Source organism: Manacus vitellinus, unplaced genomic scaffold (genome assembly GCF_001715985.3).
Source record: "Manacus vitellinus isolate BGI_N305 unplaced genomic scaffold, ASM171598v3 scaffold_18_pilon, whole genome shotgun sequence".
Classification (NCBI taxonomy): domain Eukaryota; kingdom Metazoa; phylum Chordata; class Aves; order Passeriformes; family Pipridae; genus Manacus; species Manacus vitellinus.
This window is the reverse complement of record NW_021939324.1, coordinates 11,798,923-11,813,238: the sequence shown is the minus strand read 5'-3', so window position 1 is coordinate 11,813,238 and position 14,316 is coordinate 11,798,923. Positions and strand designations below refer to the sequence as shown.

At 41.3% G+C, this 14,316-nt stretch overlaps 1 protein-coding gene across 1 annotated transcript in view; it reads left to right on the top strand.

Moving 5' to 3' along the window:
• The window catches only part of SERINC5 (serine incorporator 5), a 42,565-nt gene that overhangs the window by 23,130 nt on the left and 5,119 nt on the right, over positions 1 to 14,316 (top strand). Inside the window, exons 4-10 of the mRNA XM_018070476.2 lie at positions 3 to 85; positions 2,865 to 2,958; positions 4,498 to 4,709; positions 5,487 to 5,582; positions 8,494 to 8,620; positions 10,197 to 10,263; positions 14,141 to 14,180. Coding sequence (XP_017925965.1) covers positions 3 to 85; positions 2,865 to 2,958; positions 4,498 to 4,709; positions 5,487 to 5,582; positions 8,494 to 8,620; positions 10,197 to 10,263; positions 14,141 to 14,180 — 719 coding nt within the window. The remainder of the gene's footprint in view (positions 1 to 2; positions 86 to 2,864; positions 2,959 to 4,497; positions 4,710 to 5,486; positions 5,583 to 8,493; positions 8,621 to 10,196; positions 10,264 to 14,140; positions 14,181 to 14,316) is intronic.

Below are 14,316 nucleotides of genomic sequence, written 5' to 3'. Positions count from 1 at the left end.
AGATTTTGGCTTATTAAACTTATAGTTCTGGCAGCAATGTGCTCAGGAGCCTTCTTCATTCCTGATCAGGACACTTTCCTCAATGGTATGTCCTCCTTACTTTGTTATGCTGCTTTGTTCTGTACTATCTTGTGGGTGGTTAAAAAATCCTAGAGATCTGATCAACATGAGTATCGCCATGATTCTTCAAGTAAAGCCTGTATGGGCCAGGTGCAAAAAGAGTATTCAGAGCTGTTTTGGGGGGAACACTGTGTCTTCCCGCACAGACATGTCTTCATGGGAGTGTGCAGGAAAGAGCATGTTTTTTCTGATCAAGAGCAGGCCAAATGGGTAGGTAACAATACCACTGCAGGGCTATCTTGCAAATTCTTTAAGAAATAGGGAACTGTAATGGTGCAAAATAAATTATTCACTCAAGGACAGAGAGTGGCATGTTAGTTTGGCTTGTGCAGGTAGCTCTAGTGTAGTACAGTAGCTGGGCTTCATGCTGTACTCTGGGGAGGTGCCAGTGCTCAAGGGGGCACATGTCCTGCCAGGTGCTGGTGTTTGCTGCCTGAAAACTCGCAATGACCCAAAAGAATTTGGGATGTTGTTAGTTTTCAGGCTGGTGGCATAAATCCAATAAAGTAAAATTAGACTTCGTGGACCATGGTATAAGTGCTCTGCTGAGGATGACATGTCAGAAGCATTTCCACTTTTGGAAAGCACCCTGGCCCCACACAAGCACACTGGTACTATCCCAATACTTAAATGCCAGCTGGGAGGGGAGCTTCTCACTGGAGTCTTGTGGGCTAGGAGCAAAAATCCTGGTGGTACAGAGATGAATTTGTTCTTTTATGAGAGAGATACTTGAAAGCCCATAAGCTGTTGAGTCCAGACAGGTGGAAAGGAATAGGATCAGTAATGCAAAGGATTGTTTGCACATGATGTCTGCTTCCACTAGGACTTGATTACGTTGTTCACAACACCAGTCTCCTTTAGCCAGGATGTTTAAAAGGGAAAGAGGAAGGAGTAATACAGAGGAAGAGAATAGAGTGGGCAGACATACTATGAGCACAGTACTCTGGGAAACTAAAGGTAAAAAGCACTGCAAGTGAATCACTGACAGGTATAATTCAGCCTCTTCCTCTTACTATTTGTTTGGTCGTGGCTCGATGTGATGCCCCTATTCCTCTCCTCTGTGAATTTGTGGGATGGCTATATGTGCTTGTTGTTAGTACCTAAGGACACTGTTTGGATTAGAAAGATGTAGCAGTACTATGCTTTGTACTCATGAGCAAGCAAGGCTGCCTGTCATCCTTACAAGTGACCCCTTTCATGGTGAGAAGTCTTCAAGAACTGATGTGTTTACAGAAAAGGAGAAACAGAACTTTTTGTGCTGATTCTCAACAGCAGTCTAACCTAGTGTGAAGATACAGCATAACAAGATTTATTCCCCGTACTGTGTCTTGATATTTCACTCTAAAGCCACATTCTGTGCTTCCTGCTAAACTGTTCTCTAGTTAGTCTCTGAATTTGAGATTTACAGATGAGTTGGGAATTGTATGTTATTGTCTTCTCTTTTTTTTTTCCCTCCTATCAAGAAACTTTCACTGTTGTTTGGTTTGGGGTTTTGTTTGTTTGGTGTTGTTTGTTTGGGGGGCATTCTTCCTTATTGCTTATTTTTTCTTAAAAAACATGCAAGCACTAGGTTTGTATGGCCTGCAGTGTTAGTTCCACACTGGCCATGCTAACCTTTTCTGTCATGGATCCATTAAACATCCTGCAATATCCTGTGGCAGTGGGATATTCTGAGAGTCTGGCTACTTAATTATTTATTCTATCGGTGGTCTGCTTTTTCCTACTCCACTTCTTCCAAACACACATGCCACTTTGTTCTCTGTCTATTTTTTATGTACTTTTTTACAGGCTATCTTCCATTTTTTTATATTGTATGTTCCAAGAACAGTGTGCTTGCTTGCTTTCAAATAATAAGTTTATGGTGCAGGAAGAAAAAATAATCTGTGTGAATTGCTAATGGAAACATGCCCTGACCGTTCTCATCTTCACTTCACTGATACAAGCTTTTTTAAAAAAGAAAACACAATAGAGGGATGTGGCTGAATTTTGCTGATGCATTTCCTTCTTCACTGAAATCAGCTGCACACCTGGAGTAATTTATAGGCTATGCACTGCACAGCAGTACAAGCTCTATATACAGCTAAACATTAAAATAGGTATCTGTATTTCCTCAGAGGCTTCTGATGTTGCACATAAGAGATCTGTTGTTCAAAGTACCCAAACAGCTACACAAATACAGTCTATGCAGATCAACAGTTAAGCAGTCAAACAACCTGTCTTAAAATTAGTCAGTGAATACAAAATGTTCTTTGGGAGTGGCTTGGAAAAGCATTTGTAAATACATAAACCCCACCTTTGTTTTTCCGTGGTGCTGTGATCTGGATTGGAAGAAATTTCCCTTTTTAATGCTGGGTTTCAGTACCTTGCAATTTCAGGGTTTAAATTCCTGTGCAATGCCTTCACACCACCTCCCTCCTGCCAGTCACAAATAAAGGTTTCAGTATTTTCTGTCTGAATATAGTAACTCATAGTCTCCACAAAAATTCTCTAGGTTAGGGAAACTCAATAGATGTCCTAATGTGATTGTGTTGAAAGTGTAGCAGGTTGCAAGCTGAATTCATCAGGGAGCTAATCTTGAGTCAACTGAGCTGGCCTTTCATCAGAAATCTCTCATCTCTTGCTATGTCTGTGGGCTTCAGATATTCAAACCGCATTAACAGCTTCCCTACATTGAAAATAATTCCATTTTATCCAAGGGAAAGGCAGCTCCAGTTTGACCTATTTTCTGCCTCTCTGCCTTGCAGCCTGGCGCTACGTAGGAGCAACAGGAGGGTGCCTTTTCATTGTCATTCAGCTCATCCTGCTGGTTGAGTTCGCACACAAATGGAATAAAAATTGGTATGTGTTGGGCAAGTAGTTATTCGCTTAAAATTCTGGTGCACTCCTGACCAATACTTTTCTTATAACAAAGAGTATAAAAGTATCATGGATGTAACTTTTGGAAGACACTTTCATGTCAATATTCATCTACTTTCTCCTCTCCCAGTGGAAATGTTTCCTTGTTGTTCACTTCTACTCTGCTGATTTATTCTTTACGTCAATTGCTTGGCTTCCAGTAAGTGTGTTGGGATGCAAAACTTCTCAGTTGAACAAAGAAAGTTGGTTTATATTTTCTATGAAAATACACCTGCTAAGAAGTGGAGTGGTGCAAGAGAGTAAAACTGGATTTGCAAAACGTAATAGTGAAACTGCGTGCAATGATGTAAGGTGATAAATCCTACTTTTTTTGCATCAGCTTAATGCACATCAATTTTTTTTTCTCAGCATGAGAACTTCTTTCCTATCATCTAAATACGCAAAATTCCATTACCAACTCACATATACCCCATTTGGGCACTGACTTAGTATATTTACTATAACCTTCCAAGCCCTTAGCCTCTCATCAATTTAATATATTTAAATTGTCCTCCCACATATCTGCAGGAACTCCTGCCTCCACCTTTCTGTCTCGCATTTCTTCCTCTACAGACTTTTGCAGTCCTCTCTTGTTCTAGTTAGGATACCAACTGCAAAGAAAGAGTTTTAACAAATCTTTAGGCTTTGTTAGATTCTTGTTTTTGGGGAGGTAGAGGTGAGAGCTCCTTATGCCACAAATATTTTTAGTGCTAATAACTGTAGCTGGTTTTTTGTGGATGAAAGATTTCCAGCAGCAGCATTTAACTTTAGCTCTCCCTACATTAGATATTCTTTTAAAATAAGTCATGTTTAAAAAAAACACCAGGAAAAAAACCAACAAAACAACAAACCTAAAAAGATTTTCCACACACCAAAATCCCATCGTGTCAAAACAACTCTTCTAGTTGCTACTCTTAAACCCTGGTGATCTTTGCAAGAAGTGTGTGGAAGGTAAAGAGAGGAAAACAAGATGGACCACGCTTTAGCTAAGGGAGACTGTTGAGATAAACCAAATGGAGATGAGGGGTTTTGAGTGAAAGGGTGCTAAAACTACCAAGGTAACTCAAGTGCAGAAGAGAGGCCATGCTAAGCAGTATGGCTCTGCTTTCTTTGCGTGGAGACCACCACTGACTAGCTGAGCCTGGGACATTCCAAGTTGCCACTGAGGAAATCCCTGAAGTACTGAGCTGAGATATGCTTATGGGCTGATCGCAGAGACTGGGAGTTACGGGTGTCAGTGCTGGGCTATAATTACAGAAAGGGCTGAGCGTGATTCTACAGAATATAAACACTGATGCTAAGGAACATTTCCCTTTGTTTCGTGGGAGGAACCTGGCAAGGATCTGTGTTGGTGTAGTGAGCTCACATGCTTCAGGAAAATAAACATTGTCTTTTGTGTTTGAGGATATGAACTATTCAGCTATTAGAGTTTTATGTTTTGGGGAAGGGAGGACAAAGATAAGGTTGTTTCTCTCTCCCCAGGACTGCAGGTGCAAACCACAAGCAAGTGTGGAGCGGTTTGCTTGCCTTGGTCACTCTCATCTTGTACTCCATTGCTGTGGCAGCCCTGGTCCTCATGGCTCTCTTCTACACTCGCTCAGAGGGCTGCATGTACAACAAGGTCCTGATTGGAGTTAACGGGGGCCTGTGCCTCTTTGTGTCACTGGTGGCCATATCGCCCTGTGTCCAGAATCGTGAGTCCACTGACCTCCTCCTGGATGTCTGGTATTGTTTCAGCTGTGTGCCTGGAGGCATGAGCCATGTCTGGGGAGGAAGTCTAATGATAGTTCAGAACTGGTGCTGCTCTTGACATTTTATCTACATTATGAGTGTTGTTGCTGGTCGTCAGCTGTACTGCTAAAACTATAGAGATGTGAGACATTTTGGGTATGCCATCAGGTAGTCATACTGTAAAGAAGGCTCATGCTCTGATGGCTGGTACTGTGTTGTGAAACTTACCTTAGTCTTGCAGTGCTAGCAGTTGAAGCTGTCAAACTCCTTCAGCACTATTTTACTGTTTACTTTTGACTACTTGTGTAGTTTGTAAAGTTTGGGCCTGGAGGAGCTGACAGCAATATTTCATACTTTAGTGTATTTTATGTGTGCTGTTAGTATCTTGCATACATTGGACCCGAAAATGGTAGAGTGACTCTAACACAGATTTTACAGGCAAATAAAATTATTGTGGCAGCTGGTCAATAGCTTTTGAAAAGCTGGTGCTTTTGGCAAAAACAGAGGGGTGATTCTTTACTTACATGGGAATCTCTAATGCCTTTCTAAAAAAGCCAGCCGAGCTGGCTTTTTTCTCTTGGCAGGCCAGTGGAACTGTATCCAAACTGCTTCAAACCCTTGCTTTCTGCTCTAAGTAAAAATAAAAGATACTGGCATGCTGTTCTTTGAAGGATACTAATTTCTTTTTCACTTTGTTAAACTGTCTACAAAAATAACTTATTTTCATCTTTCTTGTGAAGGTCAGCCCCACTCTGGTTTGCTGCAGTCAGGAGTTATCAGCTGCTACGTCATGTACCTCACTTTCTCAGCACTATCCAGCAAGCCACCAGAAACTAGTAAGTTATCTGATACTTTACGTAAATTCTTTTAGACATGCCATGTACTAAAAGCAAGAATTTAGCAAACCTGAAATAAAAAATTTGGGGATATAGGAGTGCTAGGATATAGAAGTGTTGGTCTGTTCTGGCCTTCACAGAAGAAATTGCAAATACTACAAATATATCTGTGCAGCAGAGATACTGTGCAATTGGCACTCTCCATGTGCCTTAAGTGGTTTGGTGTAGGGGAGCTTAACTTACCTTGCATGAGTTGCATCTGTTGCATCAGAGCAATTTCAGTCTGTTTCCCATGAAAAAATTTCCCAAAGTCATGTAGTCTATTCCTCCTATGTCAAGTGCATGTTGTCATACAGTAGGACATGGCTCAACATGTAATGCATTTGATCACATGATGGGAAAAGAGTTGGAACAAATGGCTCTTGGATGCCTCTGGAAGAAGCTGGGTGATCAGCTCCATCCACAAGTTTACTAGGTCCAGTTAGTAGGTGCAGACCATCAGAGTGGATATACTAAAATGACTTTTTTTCTTCTAGAAAAAGTGTGCTAAAGTGTGCTAGATCACCTTAGCACTGGATTCCTAATGGAGAAAAAACTTGAGTACCACTCATATTTTGTTTTGAGAGGAAACATTCAAATAAAGGACTTGGAGTTACATTGCAGTAGAGATGATGCTGTTCTTCAGCAGATTTCCTGAACTCTACTTGCCTTCTAGCTTTTGGCATTCCAAGTCAGGAGTATGGAACTCCCTAGAGTTTGAAGGTCTTTACACTGTGAAACCACAGTAAGACTTCACAAGCACAACTTAAACTTTCCTTTACCCAGATAACTATCAGATTCACATATTTGGACTAGAAGCATTCTTTTCACTTAAAGAAGGCTTTTCTGGCTTGAATTAGTACTAAAACACCCTTCTTTATTATTGCTCAACTGTAAGTGTTGAATAGCTGAAACAACAATAACTAGAGGAAAATAAGTCAACTGGCAGGAAGCAAAAGTTTACACAGACACTTCCCAAGAAGAAAGGGGAGAGATGGGAAAAAAATATCTCTGTCACACTTGTATAGGTACAGACACACACAAAAGTATTCTAGAGTTAAAAAGGAAAACCAGACAATATTTAGGTGTAAGATTTACTTACAGAGCTAAAACAGTACTTCGAATGAATATAAAGTTGAATTTAGAAGGTGTTTGAATTACTCCTAAGTCTTGACACAGTGTAAAAAGAAAAAGAAGGGAAAGAAAGTATGTATGGAAAGAAATCATTGGCCTCGGGTTGTTTCATGTTTCTGACAAAGACTTAAGCAGTTAAATGAATCCTCTGATTCTTCTTGTATGTATTGCAAGTGTGGTTATTGCATTTGTATGCAATATTTGTATGCAAAGACTATGCATCATGCACACTCTCTTAGACCTCCTTGAATCAGATGCTCCTTCTTGTCTTCCCATGACTGAGAATTTTCATGGTTGTCATCTGCTCTCAGAGGTGCTCCATCCTCCCTTGATTGTGTGATAAGGACTCTCATACTGGCCTGTCAGCTTTTACAGTGGCATGAGCTAGAGAAAGTATGGAATGCTGGCACTTTCTGTGGTGTCCCATGCCCTGTCACTGGTTTGCCATGAACTTACCTAGTGTTAAAGCATTACCCTCATTTGTGAAGAAAGGAATTTTCAAACTGTCCGTCTTTCAAATTGGACACCTCGCATACAAGGCCTGAAGAAAATACAGGCTGCAAGTATTTGCAACACCCAAAAAGAGTTGCAAATGTCTTTAGAAAGGATGGGCAAACAAGTTGTTATGTCTCTTGAATCTGTGCTTATTATAATATGCCTTGGCTTTTTAGTGCCAGACATCACTAAAATGCCTGCTAAACAGTGGGCCTGCCTTGCTGCAGATGTGTCCCTGATGGATATAGGTGGGGGAATCTGCACATCTCTGGCCAAGGTATTTCATACAGACTGGTTATCCTCTTCTTTTGCTCTCAACTCCACACTGTCCCCTCTGTGTCCTGATAAAGCTGTTTGTCCAGTACTGCAGGGCCATGCAAAATCCTCCCCCGCTGGGTCAGGGAACTGACTGAGTTTATTTTTAACCTGGATGTAGCCCTTACTGCATTTTTCCCTCTGTCCCTACCAACAGTTGTGCTGTCTCAATGGGAATGCATTGTGGCTGCTGGAAAGTAAAAGGAGATGCCATAAGCAGCATTGACTCAAAAACCTCTTGATTTGAGATAAGGTGCAGCTGTAATCTCTTGCTTTGGGATAATGCTGCAGGCTACTCTCTGCCTTTCCTTATTCCAGGAAGATATCAAAATGCCAGATGCAACTTGGAACATCAAGGACTGAAGTGGTTTCATTTCAGGGATCTAGAAGTAGGATTTGATTAGATGCCGAGAAAAGATATTGCCTGAACTGGTGCACCTTTTTTCCCTTGGTCTTCTGTATATCCCTCTGAGAACAGGGCTACTACTGACCACCTTTTTTCACTCTGTGTGAATTTCATAGTTGTCCTCAAGGCACCCTTTCTGTCAAAAAAATTTCTGGTCTCAGGTCTGTACTATCTTGGTCTTATATGGCTGTGGAGTGTTGGCAGACTTCCAAATTCTAATTTCTTACTTCATAAAATGTGTTTTCTCCTTTTTAGTCTGCTATGGTCAAATAGGAAATTTTAGTACCCTAGTAAGTTGCATTTTTGTTTTGCCTGAAACACAGAGTCTGCCAGATCAGCTTTACAGATTTTTTTTTCTGTATGATCATTTTTAAAAGATAGATAGAAACAACTGAAATGTACCTACCCTGTATCTGAAATAACAAAAATATTTCATTAAAAACTGCCAGTCTGAAGATTACTTTGAAATGCAGTGAAATGATCTTTGCAAACTATTCTTTCTGTTTGATCTGTTTTGTGAAGTCCTGGATGAAAACCATCGGAATATCACAATCTGTGTACCTGAATTCAGTCAAGGCCTGCATAGAGATGAAAACCTGGTTACTGGCTTGGGTACTACGATTTTGTTTGGCTGCATTTTATATTCTTGGTAAGTCTGAGGGTTTGCGGTTACCTCACTGTAAATACAGTGTTGTGGTCCAAACAGCGAAGGCTTATAGCAGAGCTTATGCAAAATCACAGAGAGATGTAGCATAGAGCTGAGCTGGAAAGTTAATATTCTCTTCGGTTTCAGAATTGCAGATGTTTTAGCCAAAAATGTTCTACAAGATAATACAACTTTTGAAACAAATATATCTCATTAAAAATCAAATAGAGCAATTTACATCTAGAAATGGAGGGAAAAAATTTTCACCTGTCCTTCATCCCAGGGTTCTTTGATCCTCTCTTTACGCTTCCGTAAGAAAAGCTCTATGCAGTTATATCCACCTAAAAAATCTACCTGAAATTTTTGTAGCCTCCTTGCAGAGGCTATGACAGTTCTTGGGGGTTTTTAAAACAAACAAACTGTTTGGGAGGGTTTAGGGCTTCCTTGGATAAGTGATGAGCACAGTATTGCCATCAAGATTTGCCAGAGATCTGCTCTAAAAAAAACCCTCTTTGTGCCCATGTATCTTTGATGCTAACCTTGTATTACTGCAGCTCACATCAGTAAATTAAGTCATGCTCTGGGACGGGAAGTTGCTGATGACTGAAAGGTGATATATCTTGTGTTTTGGCTGTGCAACTTGCCAGGAGACAGGGGCTGTCTGCTGCAGGTTTTTGAGCAAATTCTGCTTCTGAATCAGTCCACTTCAGAGTTCACATACTGAAACTCCTTCATAATTTTGAAGTGAAAACAAGAGACTTACTCTTCTGTTATCAAATGTGCATATGTCTTCTGTTTAACTCTGATATAAAATAATGGATACCATGTACCATGGATCTAGTTCATGGTAGAAGAGCATTTCCAGTGCCTCAGGGAGGTGTTTCAAGAATGCAGACAATATTCATGTAGCCTGCCTCTGAAGTGTACCATGCAGCTGGGGAAATAAGAAGGCCTTCAAGGGGAGTGTTTTTGAAGCATTGCTTACCAAGGCTCAGCATGTACAGTAAAGCATTACACACCCTAAAAGGGTAAGACTGCAAGAAGTGTTTCCTATCAAAAGAAACTAGAAAGGATTCCCCCCAGACAACTACAGCCATGCAAGAAAGTGATTTCTAGGAACTGGTACACTGACAACAGTTACTAGTAATTTACTTTTGAAAACTGACTGCTGCCAGAGACCTGCGAGTTCACTGGCAAAGCCTCTACAGAAATGCTGAGCCAAAGTGATGGCTGTGAACTGAGTATAAAAGCATTGGTTGTGCACAGCAGAGATCTCTTCTGACTTGCAAATTGGAGTGCTAAGATGTTTGGTGCTGTCTGGTGGTGAATTCACCACCTTTCAGGAGTGATCTAATTTTAAACTCATGATACAGAATAAACTGGCCAGTGGCCATCTGCCAGGCTGGTTTGTACTAGTGCAGAACGAACTTATGTACTTAGTGCTTTGTGATAGCATCCAGGCAAATGCTTAGCTTAGACATTGGAATAGGCTATTTATGTTTGCTGTGATGTTGAAAAGTAACCCTGTTGGGGTTAGAGTTATGCCCAGGAGATTGACACTAACTTCTTTTCCTCCTAGTTTGACCTCAACAACACGATCAAGTTCAGAGGCACTGAGAGGAATATATGCAACAGCTGAAACTGAAGTGAGTTCTTACTACTTCCCACAGGATTTCTGTGCAGACTTTCTCCTCTGCTTTTCTTGTTGTTTTCATGGCCAGTAATCTGTAATTAGGTGTAAACAGAAGCTTGTTTGTGCTACATGCCTCTGCACATTGGCCCTTCTGTAGATCTTGCTGGTTTGGTGGAGGTGCCTTTATATAATGAAATAATTTGCTGCTCTTGAAGTTTATTCAACATCCTGCAGACTTCCTGTGAATCTTGTGCTTCCCATGAGCTCATGCCCTCTCATTTAAAGGACGAGTGTGCTGGAAAGCTATCAGTAAAAAAGGTGGAGGCATTCTTGAGCGTTTTCAGTCCTGATTGCCTTTGTTCTCATACCAACTGATTATGATCCCAACTACTTATCTCATTTTTATTTCCACACATAAGTACTTCCTTTCTTTTTGCCCATAACTTCATCTCTGGTGACATTTCTCATTCCTGTTTCAGCTGTACAGGTCGTTTCATTCCACCTGCCTGTTTGTTTGGCCTCCTTATCCTGAGAACACCCAGAAAACACTAGAAAATGAGTGGGGTTTTGCTGAGTAACAGTCACCCCTTACTTAGGTTTGGAAGTGTCACTCTTCAAATGTATGTGTGTGTTTGGAAGATGAATCTCTCCCCCTAGCTCTTTCTGCATTGGCGTTACTTTCATTCTGCAGTTTTAACTTCTATTTTTCAAATCTTTAATGAAAGTGTTTGTGAGAATTCAAAAATGCAGAAGTATCTGCTGAGGCACCTGGTGTTTGCAGTAGCTGGGCACAGGGAAGCAAAACACATTTCACTGTGGGGGTGTCACACGGTGCCAGGGGAGCTCACTTTGGCAGGATGCTGCAGCTGGACAGGGTGCTGGTACCAGACCCAGCCCTTACAGGAGGGCAGCCTACCAACTGGCTGGGCACTGACCACCGAGACCTGGCTCAGTCTGCCTCAAACAAGTCCAGACAGGACCTGTGCCATGCTGCCCTGTGCTGAGGGATGGGACAGGGAGCACCGGAGAGAAAACAGACGCCCTTCACACCCATGCACCTTCTTTACCCACCTTACACAGTAAGAGGTCTTGTCCAGAGGGTGTGGGTCTGTGCCCTGTGGAAGGCGCAGTCGGAAGGCTGGGGGCCTCATTGTGGGATGTGGCCCCTCATTGGGAAGGTCCATCTGTCTGCCATAGTACTTGCCCACAGGATTAGTTCCAGACTGTTGCATATTAACGAGCCCGACAAGAGCCACTGAATGTAAATATAAAGAAATGACAGATGAAGAGTAATTAATTGCACTCTGATTGCCTTCCCTGTGGCAAAAGGCCTTTGTCTCTCAGCCCAGAGCGAACGCGCAGCTCTGCAATTGTTGCTGCTGTACAGAGAGTCTGTCAGTGTCTGTGCTGGAGGCAGCTGAGCGTGTACAAGGGGCTGGGGGGTGTGTGCCAGTGTTGCTAATTTCATCACTCTGTCTGTGCCAGGACTTAATTGCAATTGATTAAAATGTTTGAGGGAACCCAACCCTTGCTGCAGAATGTGAGTGCAATCCCAGGGTAGCTCAGGCTGGCAGTGTAGGTGAGGCTTGGCACAGAGTAGAAAAAGACACAGAATGAGGGGTTTGCTTAAACTCTCAGATAGTCTCTTGAAAAAGAATGAGCTTTTTGGCTTCTCGTGAGTTATGAACCCAGTGAGTGCAGGTAATCAGGAATATGCAAGGTAAAAACTGCCACTTGATATTTCTGCTGGACAATTTACCTTAAAGACCTGCCATCTGTTTTCTGGGAAAGCATGCAACTGGCCATTTGACAAATGAGAGAAATTAGATCACAAACTTTAGAATAGCAAGGGTAAATATTCATTCATGCACGTGAGGTGTCCCAGCCAACTTGGAGCACCCCAAATGTGGTTTTACACAGGGTTCTTATACCCTTCAAGCATTCAGGTACAGCGTGATTTGACTAATCACTAGCACACACACCATCTAATATAATTATCTAATTATAGTAAAACTCTGCAAAGCAACTGTATTTCTGCAGCATTCTTGCCTCTTATCTGTTGATCCAGACATCCTTGAAGTCAACCTTGAGATAGTTACTTATCTATGATACTGGTATGGTTTCAAAGATGCTTTAGAGAGACTAGAATTGCGGCCTTATCTTTGCTGTTCAGGGGTATCTTTTATCCTTCAGAGACAGCTGTGAGCTTCCAAGAAGCAAAGTCCTTATTTCTGAGGCTGGACTGTTCTTTGGTTTGTTTTACTTAAGCATGAACAATACCAAAGTGTCCAGTAAAATTCCAGTACCTCACTACATTGCACTGTATAATGTGAACTAATGTAAGTAAACAAAGTTAATAGATTTTCTTACTATAAAGACTGACTGGTATAATAGTTAGGGAAGTGCATTTTCCTAATAGGGTTCATTGTCTTAATCAGACCACAAGCAAAATAAATCCCAGAGAAGGATTTTATCAGAATAAATAACACTGGTGATGCACTACAGATAATGCTGACTTGTACTGTGGTCTGGTGCAGAAAATACTTATATATTTATTAAATGGTCAACACCTTTTGTCCATTTATATTACCAGACAGTGTTGATTTCAGTTTTCCTTTTTCCATCAGTTTAACAAAAAAAAAAAAAAGGAAATATTCATTTAAATAAAGCAGAAAAATCAACTTCCTTCTTTGATTCATTCTGCTTGTGCTCATTCTGGCTCCATTTCAGCAGAATCTTGCAAAGATAATTACATTTCTGAGTTATGCTTCTGCAGTTGTGATTTCTAACCCATGCATGTGTTGTGACCCGCCTCAGAAAGGGGGGGAGTGGAGTAACCTAGGTTCTTATATTAATAAGTCCCTTAGGGCGGATTAGAGTGAAATGGCACTGAATAAACGGTGTTTGAAAACATATATATGTAGGGTTTATTTTAGAACAATTTTGTTTCAAAGGTAAACAGGTATGTTGCTATTTTGGGTGTTATCATCTATATCGTCTATAGCAATATGGTATAAAGATAACCTTTAGGGGAAATGCATAAGGGAGAAAAAGGGAAAGACAGGATAAGAGTAAGGGAGAGGAAGGGAAAGAAAAGATGAGAGTGCAAAAATGTGTATAGTCACTGCCCACGAGGTCCAGCGATGACACTTGGTAGTTGCAGCTTCCATGTCTGTCAGTTGAAGTGGTGGCCTTGATCCGCTGGGGGTGGGGGAGGGAAGCCCACACTTTCCAAGAAGTTATGAGTTATTATATCCATGGACAGTGTCACGGGCCATGCCACGAGCCTCCAACATCTCCTGGGCCTGCACAGAGTTCCTGTGAGGGGCACATAAAAGGGTTTTTCCTCCCTTTCAGGATTGGCGGGGGGATGGGCTTTGATGGGCCAACAGCCACCTCTTCCCAGCCTGCAGAAGTCCCCTGGTGATCCTAGAATGCATAAATCGTTAATCATTTCAGTCTCTGACAGCATCAGAGTTTTAAAAGTTCCTTATACTTTCATCTTAGTAAAGAAATTTCCTAAAAGGAACTTGTATGCAGATCTGAAGAGGTAAGTCCCTAAATACGAATGTACTTTACCATAGCTTTTCTACCATTTTGTCGTAATTATTTGCTCCTTTATTGGACCCAAAGTTATGTAGAAAAGATAGAGTAATTCTTAAAGAATGTCTCATTTCTTCAAATTTACTGAGTAGGTTTTTCTGAAGCTTAGAAACTGTTGTTGTGAACTACTGGGCAAATCCTAATTTGAGTTTTGTGCTGGTTGGAAATACAAACCAGACTTCTCTAAATTAATGTCTGCAGCATAGACACAACAGACCTTCCTTCCCCAACTGTTCTGCTTTGCTGTAGCACAGATTCTTACCTTCTTCCTGTTGTCTGTTCCACAGGTAGCTCGATGCTGCTTTTGCTGTGTACCTGATGGAGATGGTAATTATGTTTTCAGTGCAAAATTTACCTTATTTGTGGCTTTTAGGCCAAAGCTAAGAAAGTAAGGACGCAGCTGTGGATGGAGAGCTGCTCATATTCTGTAGCATGTCAAACTGAAGCAGATGAATTGCTCAAA